Source organism: Canis lupus, chromosome 17, assembly GCF_003254725.2.
Source record: "Canis lupus dingo isolate Sandy chromosome 17, ASM325472v2, whole genome shotgun sequence".
Classification (NCBI taxonomy): Eukaryota; Metazoa; Chordata; class Mammalia; order Carnivora; family Canidae; genus Canis; species Canis lupus.
In genome coordinates, this window is record NC_064259.1 from 25,328,779 (window position 1) to 25,355,384 (window position 26,606).

General features: G+C 35.7%; 1 protein-coding gene across 2 annotated transcripts in view; it reads right to left on the reverse strand.

Moving 5' to 3' along the window:
* MEMO1 (mediator of cell motility 1) overlaps nt 1–26,606 on the reverse strand; it is a 122,126-nt gene that overhangs the window by 61,518 nt on the left and 34,002 nt on the right. For both annotated transcript variants that reach the window (XM_025454247.3, XM_025454248.3), the window contains one exon: nt 115–196. In XM_025454247.3, coding sequence (XP_025310032.1) covers nt 115–196 — 82 coding nt within the window. The remainder of the gene's footprint in view (nt 1–114; nt 197–26,606) is intronic.

Here is a 26,606-nt window from a genome sequence, read left to right on the forward strand (position 1 = left end):
ATAATTTCTTCAGCTCAACATAGCATTTGTTTTTTAATTTTTTAGTTCCATCTATAGATACTATATTAATACTTAACATATGAAACATTCTGGGTAAAGACCCTTAAAACTTACGGTGCAATAATGGCTCTAGCGGGTCTTTTTGTAGACTGAACTTGTGAGAGCCAACCTTCTAGCTGTGCATTCAGCTGTGGTCCTATAAAAAGAGAAAGAGGGAAGTTGGAGTTAGCAGAGAAATGTACTATCTATAACCATCCATGACACAAAGTCCTTATTGAACCTATTTGGGACTAAAATAACTTAATGTACAGTGGGATCATTAGTTTGGACATTAACATTGGAAACTTAACCAACTACTAAGCAAGCCATAGATAAGGCCACATACTGATTAAACAAAATCTGCTTTTATACATTTACTTATTTACAACCATCTTCATTCCAGAACAATACAATCTACGATTTGAGGCACAAGAAACAAAAGACTGTTGGCATTTGAAAATACTTGAGTGATTGATTTCAGAGCACCAAAACTTGCCTTAATCACTAATATCACATCCATGGAGTGATCATTCCCATACCCAAAACCTTTCCATCTATCTACTCCAGCCTCTATTCTGGTAATCGCATTGATGACCAGTGACTGCATCATGTCAAAAATCTCAATTTCAAGCATCCCACTCTCCTCACTTCCTATCTTTCCAGTTCACTTCTAAAAATCTGTTATTGCCAAAAGATTGGGAATTATTTTTTCCGCTATCCTTCGTCTCCCTTCTTCTCTACCTCTTACTCAGCCTGAAAGCTGATGATCCATCACTATAATCATTTCCTTACCTATGCCCTCACTCTTCCTCATCACAATCAAATCAGTTAAAACCAACTTTCCATTTAACACAGTACCTTCACCTGTAGAGCTGAATGAGATGACAAGAAAATACCACATGAACTTTGATATTACACCCATAAATTTCAGCAGACCCTTAGCAAAGCTCAGAAGTCTATCATACTAACCTAGTCAATTTGCTCTCCCAACCTTAAGATAATTTCTTCTTATAGCTTCTCAATTTACCTTAAAGCCTCATCCTCCTCTCACTCCTAGCAGATGATCTTGCTTTTTCATTTTGTCAAGGAAAATCAGAAGATGGCCAACCATCCTTGTTTTTCCAGGACTTTCCCAGTTTAGCACTGAAAGTCTTGCATCTTGGGAAACCTCTTAGTCCTAGGCAAACCTGGACATTAGTCACCCTAAATTCAGAACAGAACTACTTCCTCTTCCTACCACTTATTCTGTTTACTCTCCTGTGTCAACACACTGGCCTTACTCCTATCAAAAGCCAAGCAAATTATTTCTGCACTGGGTCCCATTGTTTTTCTTCTCAAGGACTCTTCCGGTAACACTCCCAGTCACCTGCACTAACTTGTCCCTTTTTACTAGATCATTACCATTAGCATGCAATTACAAAAGTAGATTGAGTCCCCCCCCCCCCCCCAACTAACACCGATTTTTCTGGCCTCTTTTTTCTTTCTCTTTTTTTAAGCATTTAATCATAAAATATTTAAACATTACAAAAGATTCTAGGTAATAACAAACACCAATGTACCTACCCACCCCTAATAAATTTTAACATTCTTCTTTACTTAAGATCTTTGTCTATTAAGAAATAAAGTATTACAGACACACTTGAAAACCTTGCTGATCCCATTATACATTTACCTCCTAAAAGGTAACCACTTTCTGATCTTGGTGTTTTATCACTTCATTATATACTTTTACTAATGAATATATCCATAAAAATATAGATTGTTCTGCATGTTTTTATTTTTTTAAAGATTTATTTACTTATTTATTTATGATAGACAGAGAGAGAGAGAGAGAGGCAGAGACACAGGAGGAGGGAGAAGCAGGCTCCATGCTGGGAGCCTGATGTGGGACTCAATCCGAGGACTCCAGGATCGTGCCCTGGGCCAAAGGCAGGCACTAAACCACTGAGCCACCCAGGGATCCCCAATGTTTTAAAAATATTATATAAATATACTGTGCATGTTCTATAATTTAATACTCAATATTATTTATAACAGGTACTCATGTTGATTTTGTAGCTCTAATTCAGTCACTTTCAATGCTGTATTATACCTTAAGAATATACCAAAATTTATCTATTCACTCTCTTCATAAACATTTGCTATTTCCACTGTTAATATGCAATGTTACAAGTCTCTTACACGAGTTTTCTGGGAGACACCCAGCTGGCTCTGTCAGTTGAGCAACTAACTTGATTTCCACTGTCATGATCTCAAGTTTGTGGGATGAGCTCTGCATTGGGGTCCACACTCAGTGGGAAGTCTACTCAGGATTCTCTCTCACCCTCTCCCTCTGTCCCTCCCCACCACACCTGCTTGCTTAGTCTCTCAAATGAATAAATCTCTTTTTTTAAGAGTTTCTCTGGGATTTAACTAGAAATAAAAGTACTGGATCATATAGAGTATGCACATCTTTAACTCTACCAGAACACTGCAAATTGCCCAGTGAAGTAGCCAAATCAATTTACTCATCAGTGTAAGGGCATAAAAAAATGAGAAGTTTAATTCTCATTGTAAGGGAAGAATGGGATGCCTGCCTGGCTCAGTTGGTGGAACACCTGACTCTTCATCTTGGGGTTGTAAGTTCGAGCCCCACATGGAGCCTATTTTAAGTAATTAAGGTAGGTAGGTAGGTAGGTAGGTAGGTAGATAGATAAAAAAGATACCCCCATATTTTTCTTAGAGCACTTTCTCTAGAAGAGTTGTAATTATAAATTCTATCTCTATCCTTCTGAAATATATGTAAATCTTTTTAAAAGCTAAATAAGCTTCTAGGGGCTCCTGCTGGCTCAGTCAGTAGATCATGCAACTCTTGATCTCAATATCCTGAGTTCAAGCCCAACATTGGGTGTAGAGCTTACTTTAAATAATACATAAATAAGAAAGCAAGCAGGCTACTAACAGCAACCCAGGGCTAGCTCAAGGACCCTAGTAATCACCTCTTTGAAATGTGATTTGCACCAGGGGAGAGAATACCCTCTTTTTGTCAATTTCTGTGGGAAGACAGGAACCTAACTAGCTGGCCACCTAACTCCAAGCTGCAAAATTACCTCCTATCATAAGATTACAAATACACATTTAGCCAGTTAACAAATACATATTGTCATCCCAATTACCAAGTGACTTAAAACGATGCATGGGTGCTATATCTTGCTATTAAGTCCCCCGACCTGAGCACTAAGTAGTGCTCTCAATTTATCTTAAAAACATGTATGTAATGGTTGTATGTGCTTGGACATATAAAAGGGTAAGCTCTCTTTAGGTCTTTGCAATCTCTTAGCAGATTGCCTGTGATGTGCTTCACATTCTGGCTCAATGCTTATTCAAGAAAAAAAATCATTTTCTTTCTCTTCTGCCTTTGAAGAAAGGTCTTCTTGAAATGGAGGTTTTAGTTCATATTTCTCCAACATCAGCAATGGTTAAAAATTCCCACTTCTCTTCATTTTTACCAATATTTCATACTGTCAAAATTTTTTATTTTTTGGCAATATGATAAGTATGAAATAGTATCCCCTTACTTCTTCTAATTTGTTTTTCCCTGGTATCCATTGAGATTAAATATCTACTGGCTTGGATATCCCCCTGTACATAATAGGACTATATACATAAACAAGTCATATAATGAACAGTCCATCTGTAAAAAGTCAAAGTACAAAAAAGTTCTGATTTCAGCAATGTCGTTTATTTTAAAAACTTAAATTTAAGACAATTCCAAAAAATATATATTACAGTAACCTCATTAATAACTCAAGGAAAAAGAGCTCAGATTTTCAATATAAATTCTTAGCTGCCTAATAAATTTCATATTAACTTAAAATAAGTATTGCTCTAAGTATTTCCACAGACAGAAGTTTATAAAATAGAAACTGGATAATGGATAAAAGCAAAGAACATATTATTTCCCAATTTAGCCACTCTACTGCCACCAAATTTACTGATTTTAAGCACTAAATCAAGCTCTTTTAGCAGTCCCTCTATTAAAAGGACCAATTTCCTCAGGAGAATCCCAAGGTAAAAGCTAAACTCCAAGTTTCTTAATTATCTTTGAATATGACAACTAAGCATATCTATTTATTATGGTTGCTTAATTGTTGATCTATAAAGTATCAAGGAAAAAAATAATTTGAGTTCTTTCAGAGAGGCTGATACTTGGCAATATGGTATCCTTAATACATGAAGATGATGAACAAAATATGTTTTGTGTTTCAAATACCACTGGATTTGAAGGCACACTGATGAGTAGAAAAATCAGAAATACTGTTAAATCCTAGCAAAACTAAGAGCTGTCTGATCTTGCCGAGAGGGATAAATGGGCATTTTCTTCTTTGGATAAGATACTAAAAGCAGGTACCCAAAAGATCAATGAACAGCTATTTCCTTAGGAAACAGACAATAAATCATACTGCAATACAACTTAATAACACATACACACCCCTCATCAGCCTTGCTTTTCCTATGCAACTCATTAACAGAATCATTCTAAGATATGTAATGAAGTAGTCAAATTGGTTTTCTACACTTTTCTGTTTGGCCTGCTGTTCCTCTTCTTTGCAAACAAAAAATTTCCGTTCAATGGCCTGTTCACTCTGAAAAAAAATCATGTGTTCTCTAAGTTCTTTTCTAATAAATAAATTAGCACATCATGGGCTTTCCAATGACCAATAATGTTTTAATGTCATAAATAACATTTGCCTTCATTTATTAACTGAGTAAATATTTATGGAACACTATTTATGTGCCAAGAAATGGAACAGATGCTGTAGTTATAGCAGTAAAAAAAAGACAGATGTGATACCTGCCTTCATGGAGCTTCTATCAGTGTCTTAAATACAAAGAGTAGCTGAAAGATAAAAACTTCAGACAATGGGACAATCTAAAACAGAAAAACTTTTGGTTAGAAGAGGAATCTTCTAGTATTGTTCAAAATATCCCACATATATAAGGAATGAACAGGGTGCTTGGGTGGCTCAGTCAGTTAAGCATATGCTTTCAGCTCAGGTCATGATCCCATGGCCGTGGGATGGAGCCCTGCATCAGGCTCCCTGCTTCACAGGGAGTCTGTCTCTCCCTCCTCCTCCTCTGCCTGCTGCTCCTCCTACTTGTGCTGTCTCTCTGTCAAATAAATAAAAATCTTAAAAAAAAAAAAAAAAAAAAGGAATGGCCAACTGCCACAATTTTTTAAACCACATTCTTTTTAAATGGTATCTGCCTATTAACACAGTAAACTTAATTCCATGAGATTGGTTAAGGCCAAGTAACAAGAGAGAAAGCAGAAGCAAAAATTACAAATTCAAACAAAAGTATGCTGTCAGCACCTAGTATTTTGTTGGCAATCATTCTGTGAAACCTATTCAAATTTAAAAACTAAACTGTAGTCAAAAAATAATAAGATAATTTATGCTTGATTTTTTTTTATAACAGTGGCTGCTGGATCTCTGAATTTCACGGGCCAATAAAACTTCAAAAAAAATTAGGAGGAAACAACAGAGTTGCCACTTTTTCATTGTACCAAGAAAGGACACTTAAAACATATCAAGTATTTATTTATGATCACTATGACTTCATAAAATAATATCAAAAAGATGAGCACAATTTTAACATAATCTCAGTACTTTAAACTGAATAAATTAATCACATTTCATTGACTGCAAGATACTGCCAGTATCACTATGCACCATTATTTATTTTATGTACCACTAAGAAAGAAAAATAAAGGGGCACCTGGGTGGCTCAGTGGTTGAGCATCTGCCTTTGGTTCAGGCCATGATCCTGGGGCCCTGGGATCGAGTTCCAGATCAGGCTTCCTGCATGGAGCCTGCTTCTCACTCTGCCTGTGTCTCTGCCTCTCTCTGTGTGTCTCTCATGAATAAATAAAATTTAAAAAAAAATTCTTTTAAAAAGACAAAAAAAAAAAAGAAAAGAAACCCTCCCAATTTGAGGTGCCTAGGTGGCTCAGTCTGTTAGGCATTTGCCTTTGGCTCAAGTCATAATTCCAGGATCCTGGGAATAAGCCCTGTGTCAGGGCTCCCTACTCCACAGAGAGCCCGCTTCTCTCTCTCCCTCTGCCTGCTGATCATCCTGATCCTCCTGCTTGTGCTTGCTCCCTCTCTCTCTCTCTCAAATAAATAAATAAAATCTCTTTAAAAAAAAAAAAAGCTCCCAATTAAACTAGGACATATGGTTTCTTATCACTTAGAATTTTTTTATTTTTTGAAAAAGCTCTTTTAAACTTATTTAGAATTATGATAAATACTCAGGTTTATATTTTAAAAAGAAAAATAAATTCAAAATAGTCTTTTTTGAAAAAAAAGATTGTATTTATTTACTCATGAGAGACACAGAGATAAAAGACAGAGACTTCGATCCCAGGACCCCGGGATCACCACCTGAGCCAAAGGCAGACGCTCAACCACTGAGCCACTCAACTGCCCCAAATTCAAAGAAGTCTTAAAAATGTCTTCAAACTCACAATCTGATTAGCTAAGTTGCTTTTTAACTCACAGTCATTAGTACTCCTTGTTTTTCCATAAAATCATCCTCTGTACCATTTGGATAATTAGTGATGCAATATTTTTTTTTTTTTAAGTGTTCTATTGCTTCTGGGATTCTCATCCAAACAAGTGACTGTACAAATTCTCATGCCATACATTTCTTGATCTTACAAAAGGTGCCACCAGAAGATGTAAATAACTATAGGTTTCGGAAGACAACTCAGGAATCATGAACTATTCATAAATGATCCTTAAATAGTACATTAACTAAAAGATCAGTGGGTTGCGGTTGTCAAGTCATACAAGCAGGATTAATTCTTGAGTTCACATATATGTAGACAGTAGCAACTATTTCACAACCAACAATGATGGTTAGGTACCACCAATTATAAAATAAGTCAATTCTAGAAATGTTAAAATGTGGAAAAATATACATCTTAAAATTGATAAAATACAGTAGGTACTATGAAAACTACACTCATAAAAAAAAAAAAAGAAAACTACACTCACTACAAGTTTCTCGTATTTATTTCAATGCAGAAGAGCAAAAAAGTTCACTGAAAACCAGCATTTGAGACCAGTACTTCTCACTACAATGGAAAATGTTTCTGAGAAGCCTTACCAACTATAATAATCTCATTTAATTTTAAAAGCAACATTTCAACAGTTCTTCCCAAATCCTCTCTCTCATTATTGATACTGTAACTGTGACACACACCTAAAATGTATTGCTATGTTATTTATAAAACTTAGTATCTTATTTTTAGATACATCTCAAGGGATGTATATTATCTGTATACTTTTATTTAATAGTATCTATGACAGGACTCCTCACACAAAAAATAGTATGCTCTTGGAACACAAGAATTATCACAATGAATCTAGCCCCAACCTATCCAGAATATTATTGTATCAACCCGCAAAAAAATCCTTTGCTGTGAAGAACACTGATTGTTTTACTTGACAAAAACCTCAAAGGTTAGACCAAATCCAAATATCCTGGATTCCTTATTACCCACTAATTTATTTAAACATTTTAAGAATTTATTTACATTTTTTAGTTAAACTTTATAGTTCAGAATACAGTTGCATAGGGGCAATTAATCATCAAAAAAAACAACCATGGGGATCCCTGGGTGGCTCGGCAGTTTAGCGCCTGCCTTTGGCCTGGAGTCCCGGGATCGAGTCCCGCATCGGGCTCCTGGCATGGAGCCTGCTTCTCCCTCTGCCTGTGTCTCTGCCTCTCTCTCTCTCTCTCTCTCTCTCTTTCTCTCTCTGTGTCTATAATGAATAAACAAATAAATCTTTTAAAAACAACAACAACAACCATTAGTGTATACAAACCAATTCTTGTATTTGGCCAACTGGAAATCACTTACCACTCTTCTACCTACTCATATACAGTTTCTCAAAATTTTCAGAGTTAATACCAATTCCATTGGCATTTCATACCTAAAAGGGCTGCAACTTTTGAAGGATCACAGTCTATTTCTCTGCCCAATCATTTACAAAACTATAGTCTGAAAACAGGTTTAGCAATGATCTGCTTAATAGTCTATTAATTTGGATTCACTATTCCTACTCCTATTCTCTGTTTATAAACAAATTCCCTATCCCTACCAAATGATGTGATTAAATCCCTTGATAGTGACTGGCTGTAATATCTTATGTAAACTCTTTTTTGATATAAAAATACTGATTTGCATTTGTTATTTTTTATTACAAAAAGTATGTTCAGTATAGAAAATCAGGGGAACACATATTAAGGGGGGAATCAATAATCCCAAATTATAAAACTCACTGAAAAGTAATATTTTCCAAATTTCCTTATAAATCTTTAAAATGATCTACAATTCTTTAATTTGCTTTTATTTACATAATAATATTATAGCATAAGCATTTCCCTATATTATGAACTCTTAATTAAAGACATTTTATGGTTAAGTAGCATTTGGTTGTGCGAATGGGTCACTTCTTTAAATATTACTCCAAAATAAGATGTTAGTTTGTTTCCAATTTTTGTACAATTATAAACAATTCTATAGTAAGTATCTCTGTTTCATATTTAAATTTTATTTTTGAGATTCTCAAGGAAGGAATTACTATGTAAATCAGTATGAGCTGTTTTAAGATTTCAATACATATATTCAAAATGTTATTCAAAATTGCAACCATTCATAAGTTTGCACCATGCAATGACAATGCCGATTTTACCATAACCTCACCAGTCTTAACAAAACAATACTTTGAAAGAGAAGGTCATTTAACCCATGTCTCCAGCTGATAAAAATTAAAATCTAATGCCCTTAGATTTAGCATTTCAAATTAAATAAAATATTTTATTTCTTCAACCAAAGCAATTTTAACTTTTCTTTTTTTGAGCAATTTTAACTTCTAAGAAAAATGTATTTTTGGCTTCTGAGATACTCATTTTTTACTTGGAATAGCAACATGACTCTTGCCAGCCACAAGTTTTCCATTATCAAAGTTTAGCAAACAACTACTATCTATAGGTCTTTACAGAAGACAAGTCAAATTCAAAATCAAGCCTATTGTGCTGCATCATGCTACTGCTTTAAATTACAATCCTGAAGATTTTGATATGCTCCTACCATTACATTTTTTTAACTAATGCGGTTCTCCTCTAACAATAGTCAAAAGAGATCTACAGACTAGAATCATCTGATGTGTTTATTTAAGGAAGAGATCTCTAGGTCTTACACCACAGAGCTACTGTCATCACAATCTCTGGAAATAGCAACTATTTTTTTAACAAGCTTTTAAGAAGCTCTCCAGGTGATTCTGATACAAATTAAAATGTGAGGCCCACTGCCATAAAGGAGTTTATTTGCCCATGCTCTATGAATGAATGTAACTAACAACCTCTTGGTAGGTTTATAACTGAGATTTTTCATTTAATTTGTATAATTCATTCATTTATTTGTATAATAAATGAATACATCACATAAGCCATAAATTAGCAATATATAAATGCATGAAGTTTTATCTCCAAACTACTTTGAAGCCATAAGTGACCTCCGTTGCTTCTTAAAATTTACATTATATTTTAAATGGTGATTGTAGCCTTGCATTAGGATCAATGCCTCCCCAGCTTTTCCACTCAAATATCCTTGATGACAAAGTAAACTCAGATTCTTAGAAACTAGGTGATACACAAATTCAAAATCTCTTTTAAATCTTCTGTTTCAATCCAAAAATTCATGAGAATGTAGTAGACTGATAATACAATAACCATTATAATCTCAAAACTCCCATGTTCCTATTTGCAACTGAAATGGAGGCTTCAGGAAGATATACCATGTTTATCCCCTCACACAGCGTCAAGTACTCTAGTGAGGAAACAGGAACTGGACTCATAAAAGGCAACCACCTAAATTATATAAATGTTTAATGTTAGGTCCACAATACTTCCTTAATGCATATCTAACCAGGAATCATTTTCATCCAATTGCAGCTAGTGCATTTCTTTCCCTTTTTCTTTTTTTTAATGTTTCTTTGTGTTACCATCAGTCAGTTGATACTAGTAAATCTGGGTATTTTGATACCCAAAATCCAAAAACAATCTGTGGAAAAATAAAACAAGTCTGCCTCATTGGATAGAATCAGGACTAAGATAAATTACACTTCCCACACAAGGCAACACTTCTTTCACTAAAAAAATAAGTTTCTTAAGATAAAAGGACGGGATCCCTGGGTGGCTCAGCGGTTTAGCCCCTGCCTTCGGCCCAGGGCGTGATCCTGGAGTCCCAGGATCAAGTCCCACATCGGGCTCCCTGCATGGAGCCTGCTTCTCCCTCTGCCTGTGTCTCTGCCTCTCTCACACACATCTCTGTGTTTCTCATGAATAAATAAAATCTTTAAAAAAATAAAAGGAAAGGTTAGAATTTTCACTTTTCATATATTTCTACTACAAAACAGATTTGCAGACATCACCACATTCTCACCTTATTCTGTATAATAACAGATTTCTGTTGCTTCTCTAAGAGCTTTCACTTAGAGTTTAACCAGAAAAAGTGGATCAGGACCAATGGACCACACCAAATGAAATGTATAATATAACTGCATATATGTGAATTGACAGAACAATAGATTTGAAACTATCTAAGTGTCTACCCCACACACACAAAAAGCCTGATTAAACAGATTATAGTAGATTCATAAAGCAGAAGAGTAAGCAAACGTTAAACAGTGATGCAAATTTTTATGAATCCTTATGGAAGATCTCTTAATTAAGAAAGCATTGTAGGGCAGCCCCGGTGGCGCAGCGGTTTAGCGCCGCCTGCAGCCCAGGGTGTGATCCTGGAGATCCTGGATCGAGTCCCACATCAGGCTCTTTGTATGATGCCTGCTTCTCCCTCTGCCTGTGTCTCTGCCTCTCTGTGTGTGTGTCTATCATGAATAAATAAATAAAATTTAAAAAAAAAAAAAAAGAAAGCATTGTAGAGCACGGAAGGTATAATATGTTGTCATTTTGAATGTGTGTATACATGATTATGTACTGGTTTGTATCTGTATAAACTATCTCTGGATGAACATGAAAGAAATGGATAACATGACTGCATCCTTATGAGGGAACTAAGAGTGTACTTCTTTACTTTTCACTGTGTACTTCTTTGCATCTTTCATATTTTGTACTATGTACATGTACTACCTAACCAAAAATTAAGTATAAAAAAAATGTTGCAGTCGTGTAACGTAATACCATGAAGTCATAAAGAATGATCCTGCATCAAGATTCAGAAGCAATCTAAGTCCCATTAACTACTGAATGGATAAAGAAAACATGATATGTATGCACAATGGAATAATACTCAGCCATTAAAAAAAAAAAAGAAATCTTGCCATTCGTGGCAACATGTAGACCTAGAGGGTATGATGCTAAGTGAAATGCTCCAGACAGAAAGACACATACCTTATTATTTTCCTTATATGTAGAATCTAAAAAAACAAAACAAATGAACAGACAGTAACAACAAAAGAGAAACAGACTCATAAATACAGAGAACAAACTGGTGTTGCCAAAGGGGAGAGGGGTGAAGGGATGTGAGAAATGAATGGAGGGGATTTATAACTTCCAGTTATAAATAAAGAAGTCATCACGAGGATGAATACTATAGCATAGGGAATATAGTCAATATTATTGTCATACACTTACTGTGGTGAGCATTTTGTAATATATGTTACTACTGAACCACTATGCTGTACACCTAAAACTAATATTATACGTCAATTAGACTTCAATTAAAAATATTTTTTTAGGGACGCCTGGGTGGCTCAGCAGTTAAGCCTCTGCCTTCGGCTCAGGGCGTGATCCTGGAGTCCTGCGGTCGAGGTTGAGTCCCACATCAGGCTCCCTGTGTGGAGCCTGCTTCTCCCTCTGCCTTTGCCTCTCTCTCTCTCTGTGTGTGTCTCTCATGAATACATAAATAAATAAAATTTAAATATATATATATATATATTTTTTTTTTTTTTCTTTTTAGGGACACCTGGGTGGCTCAGCGGTTGAGCATCTGTCTGCTTTGGCTCAGGGCATGATCCTGGAGTCCCAGAATCGAGTCCCACATCAGGCTCCCTGCATGGAGCCTGCTTCTCCCTCTGCCTATGTCTCTGCCTCTCTCTCTGTGTCTCTCATGAATAAATAAAATCTTTAAAAATATATATATGTATATATATTTTTATAAAATGATGCTGCATGAGGCCCTGACTGGCTCAGTCAGCAGAGCGTGCAAATCTCGGTCTTGAGGTCATTGGTTTGAGTCCCACATTGGACACAGAAGCCTGCTTTAAAAGAAAAAAACGATGCTGCAAATATCTGTTTCAATTACATGGGGGAAAAAAGCCTCTAAGTGCTAAACCCAACTAACAAATCATTGTTAGACCTAAGACAATATCTATATTAATAAACTAAGTTAAACAAAATCCAACAGTTGAAAATTGCTATATGACCAATAAAATATAAAGTATGAAGATATATACAGACCAATCTGACAAGCAAAAGGGGGTTCCCCCTTCTTATGTCACTTCCTTAAGTGTGATGTCCATCACCAATTTCTGGTAAATAAAATCAGAAAACAAGAAAACATTCTAGATAAGAAAGACCTAGAAAAGAGGACATTGAACACCTTATAAGTATCTTTCTTTTTTTTTTTTTTAAAAGATTTTATTTATTTATTCATAGAGATGCAGAGAGAGAGAGAGAGAAAGAGGCAGAGACACAGGCAGAGGGAGATGCAGGCTCCATGCAGGGAGCCTGGGACTCGATCCAGGGTCTCCAGGATCACGCCCTGGGCTGCAGGCGGCGCTAAACCGCTGCGCCACCGGGGCTGCCCTAAGTATCTTTCTTTATGTAATATGTAAAATGTAATAGTTTCAACAGTTTTGTTTTGTTTTTTTTACTTGCCCAGCAAGGGACAAGTAATTCTCCACTATGACTTTTTCAGCAATCATTCATTAGATAACACAGAGAAGCCAATTTGCTTTTTGAAGTAATTAACTATAATCTAATGCAATTTTTGTTTCTATGCTTTTGTTGTGGCATGTTTGAGGCCTGTTTTCTTTTCACTAAACATTGGTAATGCATGTGCCAGCTCATCCGTCTAAAGCATTATGTTTCTGATTTTGCAACCATAAGATGTAAACAGAAAGAATCTCAGCAAGTTCTTCCTTGATAACTAACCAAGAAAACATGCCTAATGTGGACTGAGATGGGCATGCCAGGTATCACATATATAGAAAAGGAAAAGGTAGTCAAGCGTAACAGCTACCAGATAATAGGCTTTCCAAAGAGTTCACAGATGGATAATTTAGGAGGAAAACCAAGTTTGAAGACTAAGGGACGTGGTTAAACATAGAAGTTCAGTGATATGTGTGCATTTATTCTCTCAAACCCTTTTCATTTCTCTTTGGATCATCTTCACTGAACTATCCCTAAAGCAAATGTTTTAATGTAAAAGGTTTTCAGATGGAAGAATAAATGGAAGAATAAACACTTGGATTTAAATCCAGGTGGGACCTCTCCAATTCCCAGAAGATCATACCAGAAAAGTTCTGAAAGCCTCAGCCATGCTCAGGAACTAGTACCTTTAAGAAGTTTTAGATAATGTCACTGGCACCTTCTTTTAAACCACGGTCACCAAAAAATTTTACTTAAGAAATAAAACTCCTTCCCAAACCCCTCTACACTTAGGCCAATTTGATAGACAGATTAGATAGATAGATAGATAGATAGATAGATAGATAGATAGATAGATGATAGATAGATAGATAACCACTCAACCAACCTTAACTCTACAAGCCAGCATTTCCCAAAGTATACTAAGCAAAATTAGAATTTGTGTAACTTTGTGCCAAAATTAACTGGAGGGGGTGTGTGAAAGAGCCAGTGATGACTAAACCTGGGGACAAGATAAACAATACTACAAATACCAATGACAATTAAGGAAGACCATGAAATCTGTTCTAAGATGAAGACTTTGACTTGGACACACTGGAAGTTTTAGGAGACAGTAAGGAAACTAGGTAAGATGTTGAGGTCTTAAGAATAAGAGCCATAAGTGAAGAAAAAAGGATGAATGATATAAGGTACCTGGGTGGCTCAGTGGTTGAGCATCTGCCTTTGGCTCAGGTTGTGATCCTGGGGTCCTGGGATCAAGTCCCACAATCAGGCTCCTCACAGGAAGCCTGCTTCTCCCTCTGCCTATGTCTCTGCCTCTCTGTGTGTGTGTCTCTCATGAATAAATAAATAAAATATTTTTTAAAAGGGAGGGGGGATGAATAACAGAAACATAGATTTCGCAGTCAATTTGTGGTGAAAGATGAGAACAAAAAAAAATAAAAAAAAAAAAAAAAAAAGAAAGATGAGAACAGCTGAGCCATCTGAGTGTGCACAGACTGATGATGACAGCACAACTGTTAAAAGTGTGTCTCCAGATACAGATATTTCAGCATGCAAGTAAGAAGTTGCATCAGTGAGGGAGGGAAATGAGGTGCAGCTCAAGAATCGGAGGGAAAATACAGTACAAGAAAAGCAGAGATAAGATCTTCAAGATTAACAGAACCTAATATACTGCAATGAATGAATACAATGAGATCAGAGAAAATGGTAATCAATGTATTTAGTGATTCTGAGAAACAGAAACCCGAAAGCAATTAGTTTTCAGTATTTTGGGGTGAGGGTGGTGGTAAAAATTAAATTTACAAGTAGTGAGAGACCAGAGAAATTACAAGAAAATGAAAAGAGCAAGTGAAAATCACTCTAAGAAGAGCTGAATACAACTATCATTGCCTCCTTTTTGATTGGAGAAAGAAAAAAAAGGTCTCTGGGTCTCCCAATCTGAAGTCTCCAACACCTCAAATATATCATCAATTCACTCATTTTATGAAATAGAACCTTAGGCATTAGCAATCATATGTTTATACCTCCCAGTGAAGAAAGCCATCTATTAACTGTCATGGAAAAGTCAACATTCAAGTATGCTTTTGGAATTGTATCCAAATAGACAGCAACCAGCATGAATATGAGAGTACACTTTTTGGAAGATAAATAGTTTCTAAGATTTTCTCTACACATTCAAATTAAACATGAATTACACATAAACAATCCTGTAGCTAGTTCTATAGAACTCAAGCCAACAGTTCATGTTCAAAAGGAGAGTGATAATTTAAAATATTAGCATTGGGTATTAGTAGCCAAGCTTTAATCTAAGAACATCAAAGCAGCTTTTAAACATCTATTAATTATGGCCTTTCTAAACTACCCTGTTTGCTGCAGAATACAAGCATGAACATGATTACATCCTACCTTGATGACACAAAATATTATTTAAAACATGTGTTTTGGGCACCTGGGTGGCTCAATGGTTGAGGGTCTGCTTTGGCTTAGGTCGTGATCCTGGGGTCCTGGGATTGAGTCCCACATCAGGCTCCCACTTCTCCCTCTGCCTATGTCTCTGCCTCTCTCTCTCTCTCTCTCTCTCTGTCTCTCATGAATGAATAAATAAAATCTTTTAAAAATAAAATAAAACAAAACATCTGTGTTTAATATTCAATAATTATGATAAATGGGGATATAACAACAAAAGTTATTTTGATTAAGTACTTCAGAATGAAAAGTAAAATCTCAATTTGAACTTCAATACTGTCATCCTGAAACATTCAGAGAGGGACCAGACCAACTTTTTTATTCTGTTAATGAAAAATTCTGTTAAATGAATAATACAAACATGGTAAAAAATACAAGAAAAGTACTGTTTTCAGCTACTTTAGATATACTTGATGTTCAATTTTAAAAAGAAGTAATAATATGGCAGAAAGAACTGCAAACTAGAGGATGGGAAAAGCCACAATTTATAGTATACCTACAATGTGAAGGAATAGTACTAGGTTCCTTAAAATATTACTCAATCCCATGACATAGTTATTATTATTTCTAGCTTACAAATAAATAAGAAAGCCAGTTTCCTTAAGTTCATATAGCCAGTAAATAGCAATGCCAGTATTTTGAGCCACCGTGGTGTGTCTCTGAGCTATGAAGTTGTCCTATCAGCACATTGCTTACTCTAAAAAACAAGTGATCCAGCACTAACATTCTAGCACTATAGAATATAGTGCTATAACATTATAGCACTAACATTCCCACAGATATAGGCTTCAATTTCTCTTTCTATAAATGAAGAGGATAAACTCAATTATGTCTGTAACTCTAGGTTATGTAATATACTAACAGGTAGAATCAATTTTTTTAAGATTTTATTTAAGTAATCTCCACAGTCCATATGGGCCTCAAACTCACAACCCTGAGATCAAGACTCCAACGCTCTACTGACTGAGCCATCCAGGCCCCCCTAGAATTATTTAGATTGATACTTAAAGATACTTATCAACCACTTGTATACATTTTACTAAGTATAAACTCTGGGCTATCAGCTTTCATTCTATGCTTTCTTTGAGTGTTGTATCAAAAACTTAAGAAAGATCAACATAGTGGGGTACCTGGCTGGCAAGCAGGCAACTCTTAATCTTGGGGTCAGGGGTTCAAGACCCATAGTGGGCACAGAGCTCACCAAAAAAAAAAAAGAAAAAAGAAAAAAGAAAGAAAGAAAAACAAGAAAAAAGAAAAAGAAAGAAAAAAAAAGATCAACATAGGAGTAGACAGACACCCAAAAGCGAGAAAAAGAATAAGAAAATTAACTACAAAAGAAAAAAAAAAGAAAATTAACTACAACATAAGTCATTTTAATGGCTTTTAAGAAATTACACCTTTCTTGATAAAAATCCCAAAACAAAGCCTTCTAAAGTAAAGCTTTGAAAATTATGAATCTCGATGTATTTTCATCATTAAAAGAATCATCAGAGGTCATTTATTAATTGCCAACATTATTTATAAGATTTTGGTACTTTGATTTTGTTTAAGATAGTAAAGATTCGGGTTCCTTGGGAAAATGGCAGATTCCATGGGCAGAACACGTAAATGAGTCTCGAACATCTTATACCAGATGTGGTGGTTAATTTTATATATCACCTTGACTGAGTCACAGGGTGCCCAGACATTTGGTCAAAAACTATTTTGGGTGTGTCTGTCAGGGTGTTTCTGAGTGAGATTAACATTTGAATTTGTAGACTGAGTAAACAAATTGCCCTCCCAGCCCTCCCTGATGTGGGTGTTTAAGTCCCATCCAATCAACTGAAGGCCAGAATTGAACAAAAAAGCTGGACCCTCTCACAAGTAGGAGGGAATTCCTCCTGCTGAAGAGACTTCAAGCTGATACATTGGTTTTTTTTCCTTCCTTCAGACTCAGTCCTAAACACTGGCTCTTCCTGAGTCTTGAGTTGGTCTGGAACTACATTAGCTCCTCCAACTTGCTGAACACAGATCTTTTCACTTATGAGCCTCTGAAATTCATAAGCAAAGTCATTATAATAAATATCTTTCTATATATATGTGTATATATCCCATTGATTGTGTTTTCCTAGATAATACAGACTAACACCCCAGAATGCAAGAAAGTTATCAAAGACTATTAGGGTCATGTCTAGAGGACTCAAAAATCAGCTTAAAGAGGCTCCCACTGGCTAAAAATGGGACAATTTGAGTATTTTTTAAGTCTAGGAGTTCACAGTAACACTTAAAAAAAAAATTTTTTTTTTTTTGCTGATTACCTTTATCCAATGTTATCTTTTATCCAAATGCTAGGGAACCAAATCATTATCTTGATAATTTGTAACTAAAAGGATCAAGCATTACTTACCCTACTTTTTCTAAGTGAACTATTCCTGCAAGTAACCAAGGATAGGAAGTATCCTCTTAGAGAAATATTACAGATAATAAATGAAGGTAGAATGATAAAAAAAAAAAAGTGACTACTTTATAAGTTCTAATGAATTATTAGATCTAAACAATGATCATGAATGGTTACCAGTATCACCAAAAAGAGATAACCAGGCATTCTCTATTTTCTGACAAAAATAAAAAGAAACCTAAATCTGGTCAAGTCTCTAAATCTGTGTTGTTTGGGACAGCCCGGGTGGCTCGGCAGTTTAGCGCTGCCTTCAGCCCACGGCCTGATCCTGGAGACCCAGAATCGAGTCCCACATTGGGCCCCCTCCTGCATGGAGCCTGCTTCTCCCTCTGTCTGTGTCTCTGCCTCTCTCTCTCTCTCTCTCTCATTTAATAAATAAAATCTTTTAAAAAATAAAAATAAAAAAAAATCTGTGTTGTTCAAAACAAGAGTCCGGGTACTTGCAATCGCAGCTTATTCCAAATGAGGTGTAACATAAGTGTAAAACCTACACTAGATTTCTAAGATTTAGTATAAAAAAGTATAAACTACCTCAAAAATTATATTGGTTGTATGTTGAAAGAACATCTTGAATATAATGGATCGAATAAAAACATACTAAAACCAATTTCACCTGTTTTGGTTTTTTTTTTTAAGATTTTATTTTTTTAAGTAATCTCTATACCCAACATGGGACTCAAACTCACAAACCCGCATGCCCTACCGACTGAGCCAGCCAGGGCCCCCTTAACTGTTTCTTTTTATTTTTTTAAAGTGAATACCAGAAAATTTCAAATTACTCATACATGGCTCAAATTTATGGCTTTCATTATATTTATACTGGGCAATGCTCCTCTAGATCTAATTAATATTTTTCATATAATAAATGTGACAGAAAAACATACTGAACACAACAGAGATACAATTACAAAGATCTAGGCCATGGGAATCTCTAAAAATCAAAAGACCTAGTTTCTTCAACAACAAAAACAAAATTGCAAGGAAAAAAAATGTGAGATAGAAAGAGAAGGTGTAGATTTTAAAAGATAATAACATCAGGAACAAAGCAAAAAGGTGTCTCACATCTTTTTGACATCATACCAGAAATCCCAGCTAATATAGTAAGACAAGAAAAGGAAATAAAAGCTATACAAGATTGGAAAAGAATAATAAAAAAACATCCATCTAAGAAAATGACATGATCACCTTTGTAAAAAAAAAAAAAAAAAAAAAAAAAAAATCCTAAGAATCAACATCAACTCCTGAAAAAATAAGTATAGCAAGGTTGTAGCATACAGATTAAAATACAAAAGCTTTTCTACATACCAGCAATGAACAAGTAGAATTTGAAATGAAAACACAGTAACATTTACATTAGTACCCAAAAAGATGAAATATATGGGCATAAAGCTACCAAAGCTATACAAAACCTATATGAGGAGAATTACAAATGTGATGAATGAAATAAAAAAACTAGATAAATAAATGAAGAGATATTCCATGTTCATGGATAGAAAGATTCAACATTATTAAGATGTCAGTTCTTCCCAACTTTGTCTACAGATTCAGTGCATCCCAATCAAAAGCCCAGCAAGTTACCTTGGAGGGTATCAAAAAACTGATTTTGAATATTATATGGAGAGGCAAAAGACCCAGAAAAGCCAACACAATATTTAAGGAGAACAAAGTTGGCAGACAACTATACTAACCAACATTAAGACTTACCATAAAACACAACAGAACATGAGAGACTCCTAACTCTGGGAAACAAACAAGGGGTAGTGGAAAGGGACCTGGGGGGGGGGGGGGGGGTGACTGGGTGACAGGCACTGAGGAAAGCACTTGATGGGATGAGCACTGGGTGATATGCTATACGTTGGCAAACTGAACTCCAATAAAAAAAATAAAAATAAAACAAAATAAATACATTCAAAATAAATAAAATAAAATCTATTACATGGAGAAAAAAAAAAAAAGACTTACCATAAAGCCAAAATAGTCAAGACAGAGAGAGTGGTACTGGCAAAAGAATAGACAAACTGAGCAACAGCACAGAAAAGAGAGCCCAAAAAATAGATCCACAGAAATATAGCACCTAATCTTTGACATAAGAACGAAGGCAATAAAATGGAGAAAAGTCTTTTCAACAAATGGTGGCTAAACAAGTAGACATGAGAGGGTTATATGGTAAATCTCTATACCTTCTACTCAATTTTGCTGTGATTCTCAAACTTCTCAAGGGAGGCCTGGGTGTCTAGCAGTTGAGTGGCTGTCTTTGGCTTGGGGCATGATCCCGGATTCCCAGGATCGAATCTCACATCAGGCTCCCTGCATGGAACCTGCTTCTCCCTCTGCCTGTGTCTCTGCCTCTCTCTGTGTCTCTCATGATTAATAAATAAAATCTTTTAAAAATAATAAAAAAATAAAAAATAATAAAAAAATAAAACTTCCCTAAAGAAATAGAAAATATTTTAAATAATAATTTTTATATATCTATGAGACATCTCAACCAATTGCAACATGAGCCTCATTTGAATCCCAACTTAAAAAGCATTTAAAAAGAAATTATGACAATAAGGTAAATGTGAGCATTAACTGAATATGAAGTAATTAATGACTTTTTTACAGTGATAATATTAGTACAGTTATGTTTTAAATTTTTATTTTTATTTATTTTGTTTGTTTGTTTTTTTGTTTTAAATTTTTAAAACTTAGTTTCTTGGGATGCCTGGGTGGCTCAGTCAGTTAAGCAATTGCCTTCAGTTTAGGTCAAGGTCTCAGAGTCCTAGGATCAAGCCCCACCTTGAGCCCCACCTCAAGCCCACATCAGCTCCTCACTCAGCAGGGAGACTGCTTTTCCCTCTCCCTCTACCCTCCTCACTCATGCTCTCTCTCTCAAATAAATAAAATCTTTAAAAAAAATTAGTTTCTTTTAGAGCTAAATATTGAAATGTTTACAGATGAAATCATATTAAAGAATCTGTGTCAAAATAATATGGGAGTGGAATGCCTGGGTGACTCAGCAGTTGAGCGTCTGCCTTTGGCTCAGGGCATGATTCTGGAGTCCCAGGATTGAGTCCCACATCAGGCTTCCTGCATGGAGCCTACTTCTCCCTCTGCCTGTGTCTCTGCCTCTCTCTCTGTCTCTCATGAATAAATAAATAAAACTAATTTTATTTAGTTAAAATTAGTTTAAAAAAAACTAATATGGGGATAAAAATAATGTGGGGGGGCAAATGCAAGGGGATACAGGGTGAAATAAATTAGGAATGGGCTAATAATTTTGTAATTCTATGATAAATAAATGGGAATTCATTACACTATTCTCTCCACTTCTGTAAAATCACAGAATTTTAGCAATTGGAAAGAACTTTAGAAATCAGACAATGGTAAACATGAGTGAAAGAACTGGAAGCAAAGCAAAAAATACCCGAGTTTGTGACCTAAATAAAAAACTTTGAGTTCCAGTTTTCTCATCATCAAGTAAGTATAAAACACTAAGTACCTTATATGGGACCTTATATGGGGTAGCCTAGCATTAAATGGAATAACACATACAAAAACATGTATTTTGCAAATCAAAATCATAATGAGATTATCATCACCTCACACTTGTTAGAAGGGCTAAAATTAACACAGGAAACGAGACGTTGCTGAGGATATGGAGAAAGGGGAACTCTCTTGCATTACTGGTGGAAATGTAAACTGGTACAGCCAGTATGGAGGTTCCTCAAAAAGTTAAAAATAGAACTACCCTAATGAGGTATTCACCCAAAGGTACAAAAATATAGAACTGAAGGGGTACATGCACCCTGATGTTTATAGCAGCATTATCAATAACAGCGAAATTATGAAGGGCCCAAATGTCCATTGACTGATACATGGATAAAGATGTGGTGTATATACACGATGGAATATTACCCAACCATCAAAAAGAATGAAATCTTGCCATTCATGATATAGATAGAACTAAAGTGTATTATGCTAAAGAATGTAAGACAGTCAGACAAAGACAAATACCATATGACTTACTCCTCTGTAAGAAACAAAACAGAAGAACATAGGGGGGTGGTAAAAGAGAGACAAAAATAAACCATAAGAGACACGTAAAGATAGAGAATAAACTGATGGTTGATGGAGGGAGGTAGGTGGGGAATGGGCTAGATGGGTGACGGGTATTAAGAGAACACTTATTGTGATGGGCACTGAGTGTTGTATGTAAGTGAAGAATCACTGAATTCTACTCCTAAAGCCAATATTGTACTGTATGTTAACTAACTAGAATTTAAATAAAAATTTAGAAAAAAAAAAAAACGAAAAAGATTTTCTAAAAGCCAACTCTTTCACCCTTTCCTAAAGTTCTTTTTTTTTTTTTTAAGATTTTATTTATTCATGATAGACACAGAGAAAGAGGCAGAGATGTAGGCAGAGGGAAAAGCAGGTTCCATGCAGGGAGCCTGAGGTGGGACTCGATCCGGGAACCCCGGGATCACGACCCGAGCCAAAGGCAGACACCCAACCGCTGGGCCACCCAGGCATCCCTTCCCTAAGTTCTAAACAAACACTAACTCAAATTGGCCTAATCTCATTTGAAAAGTGAGAAAAATAAAATCCTCCAAAGTCTACATGCAGTTTGCTCCTCTTTCCTAAACCATCCCTTTATCCCCAGTTTATATGCTATATTCCCAGTTTTATCCAGAAAATACTCTACATATTCCCCATGTTTTAACGGTGACTTTTAGGATGAAAAGAAATTTACAAACTTACCTTTACCAGCTAGTATTAGTTACTACTACCAATTATTTGATTTTTTTAAAGATTTATTTATTTATTTATTCATGAGAGACAGAGATATAGAGAGGGAGAGACATAGGCAGAGGGAGAAGCAGACTCCCTGCAGGAGTCCGATATGAGACTTGAGCCAAAGGCAGACACTCAACCACTGAGCACCAGGCCTCCCCAGTTATTTGGTAATTTATAATTAGAGTTCTAAATTGACACCCTGCTTTTGAATAATAGGTGGCATTTACTACTTTTGCCATTAAATAATAGTTTAATGAGTGTTTGCCATCAAAACTAGGCCTGATATTCAGGTCCCAGAGAAAGCTAAATCATTTGATGCCAGTTCTATATGGATTTCAAGGATATCACATACATTTTAGTTAAAACTTATTAAAAATTTATCCTTTTTAAAGTTAAATAACTTTGGAAAGAATAATTATTTAGGCAAAAACAACCAAACTTAGTAAATGTTGCAACATTTGTTAAGTGGCATAAAACCAATATTCTATTAATGGTTATTTTGGGGTATCAAATTTTAGATACTTATTTTGGTCACCTCTATACATTTTGAGTTTTTCTATAGTAATCAAGTATTTTTATGATGGAAAAAAAAACATTGTATAAAATAGGATAATATAGGACTTCATTCTGTAAAGGAACATGGAAACAATGAATACTATACTGTTTTGTAGTTATTGATATAATTTCATTAAGTGAAAATTGCTATGTAAGAGATGTTAATAGGTCCCAATCATTTGGCAGTCAATTAACTCTCTTCTTAACAGAAATATAATCTTTTAATAGAACTTGATTTTTTTTTTAAGAACTTGATAGATTTTTAATGTTAGTGTTTAGTGGAAAGTTTTAAAATTCTGATTTGATGTTTATGTAGTTAAAGAGTTTCCAAAGTAGTTACTATAAAATTACTGTTCTAACTTCTCTTCTCATACATTATCCCGAAGGCCTCAGAGGAATGAGGGATTGAACCAGGATGCTTAGACAACAGGAATCAAAAACTTACAAGTCCCAACCAAGTGTAAGGAGTGCTGCCTGTCTGTCTCAATCTGTGGTTCAAGAGCCACATTCAAGGCTGGTGTGTTTAACAAAAAAATCAGACCCTGCTCCAACCAAGTGTAAGGAGTGCTGCCTGTCTGTCTCAATCTGTGGTTCAAGAGCCACATTCAAGGCTGGTGTGTTTAACAAAAAAATTAGACCCTGCTCCCCAAAGCCTAAGCCAAAAAAGACTGAATCAGAGTATAAATGAAAGTATCAAGTCACATAACGTACTTCACCAAAGATTCTTTTATTTTCTTCCTAAAAAGCTTAAATAGCTTCCTCCAGCCCATGAAGGCATGTTACATCATTTAAATAATTCCAAGTATCTCACCTTGTGAAATGCTCCTAGTATCTGATAATGCCTCTCTTGATAATAGGATGCATCCTGAAATCCTTCTGGCTTCTGTTAACACCAAGAGACCCAGAGCTGCCTATGCCTAGACAGGACTGACTGCAGACAGCTTCTACCCTGAGATTAACAACTTTGCTCAGGAGCTTTCATGCTGATCTTTGGTTTTTTTTGTTTTTTATTTTTAAGATTTTATTTATTTGAAAGGGCGGGGGAGGGAAGGAGGCAGTGCGTGCACATGAGCAGAGGGAGGAGCAGAAAGGAAAAGAGGAAGGGAAAAAGAATCTTTTTTTTTTTTTTTAATTTTATTTATTTATGATAGTCACACACAGAGAGAGAGAGAGGGGGGCAGAGACATAGGCCGAGGGAGAAGCAGGCTCCATGCACCGGGAGCCCGACATGGGATTCGATCCCGGGTCTCCAGGATCGTGCCCTGGGCCAAAGGCAGGCGCCAAACCGCTGCGCCACCCAGGGATCCCGGGAAAAAGAATCTTAAGCAGACTTTGTACTAAGCAGCAATCCAACACAGGATTCAATCTCACAACCCTGAGATATTGACCTGGGTGAAAATCAAGAGTCAGACACTTAACTAACACCCAGGCACCCTTCATGCTAATCTTCTAACCTAGAAGTCTCTGAATCTTGCACTACCTGCACCTCCTTTTTTTTTTTTTTTTTAAAGATTTTATTTATTTATTCATAGAGACACAGCTAGAGAGAGAGAGGCAGAGACACAAGCAGAGGGAGAAGCAGGCTCCATGCAGGGAGCCTGATGCGGGACTCGATCCCGGGTCTCCAGGATCACACCCCGGGCTGCAGGCAGCGCTAAACCGCTGCACCACCAGGGCTGCCCTACTACCTGCACCTCCTAATAGTGTTAGCAGGTTTCCTTCTCTAGATAGCAAACCTAGTTATTTGTTCTGTTAATGACTAAGTTGTAGATGTTCTATTAATGACAAATTGTACAGTAATAAATCTTCCAAGTGCCTCAAATTAATTACAAGGAGGCCTCCCTCCCTTTCACTTTTCTCACTCCTTAATAACAAAACTACACTCGCCATTTCATGTCCCTCCATTTCAACTCCATGCCTTCCACCAAATTCCTGCCATATAAACTATTTCATTTCACAATTCAACATTTATGTTTTTTGTTTTTAATTTTATTGTCAATGTTGTCCATTATAGACAGAATTTGAGATAGTAAATACAATCTCTAACAAGGCCATTTCCATTCCAAGTTTTTAACGTTTTTTCATAACCTAGAAAATTAACTAGAGTTCTGTTTCAGGTTACAGTATATTTATTTATAAAAACAAAATTTTAAAATGTAAGCTAAAAAAGGCAGAGAAGTGTTGGCTGATGAACTACTAAGAAGTTTAAAATACCATACATTCTGATTTGATCTTATGTACATAATATATTTTTATTAGCATTTACTAATGTTTATTTTAGATAAATGTTATAAACAATTCAACACTACTGTCTCATTTACATAGGAAAAGCTAGTTACTATATCCAGTCAGCCATTTAAGACTATATTAATTACACAGGAAACTTTCTGGCAGGATTCCTAATTCCCATTATTTTAACAGAAAGTTGCATATGTTGAACTTCTAGCTAAGTAAATTTATGAGGCTACAAAGACATATATACACATACATACATACATACACACACATATATGAAATGATCCTATATTTTATACATAGGCATAGAAAACAAGTTAAGAAAAGTTATTTTAGGGCAGCCCGGGTGGCGCAGTGGTTTAGCGCGCCTGTAGCCCAGAGTGTGGTCCTGGAGACCTGGGATGGAGTCCCACGTCTGGCTCCCTGCACGGAGCCTGCTTCTCTGCCTGTGTCTCTGCCTTTCTCTCTCTCTCTGTGTCCCTCATGAATAAATAAATAAAATCTAGGAAGGAAGGAAGGAAGGAAGGAAGGAAGGAAGGAAGGAAGGAAGGAAGGAAGGAAGGAAGGAAGGAAGGAAAGTTATTTTAGGATAAGAGATGATTTATTTCAGTTTTACATTGACCTATATTTTCTAAATTTTCTCTAGTGTATCTGAATTATTTTTATAATAACACAAGATTTTCTTTCTTGTAATTTTCAATAGCCATCTCTCCAAATAGAGGAACAATGCTGTTCCTGAGCTCCCACAACTTTTATTTTTATTTTTAAAGATTTTATTTATTTGAGAGAGAGAGAGAGAGAGAGAGCAGGTACATGCAAGGGGAGTGGCAGAGGGAGAAGCAGACTCCCCACTGAGCAGGGAGCCTAATGTAAGGCTCAGTCCCAAGACTCAATCATGACCTGAGCTAAAGGCAGATGCTTAACCACCTGAGTCATCCAGGCATCCCTCACACTTTTGCATCCAGTAGAGTAATCCTATTACTGCATTTCAAAATGTGGCTTGTTTTAAAGAGCTAATGTTAGTTTAAAATGATCTCAGTTTCTGTTATATTTCAGACAACTACTCAAGTAGTTTTATAGTTACATTTTTTTGTTGATACCTCCACATAATCAAGCATTTTATTAAATACCCATTCAATGCTAGGCA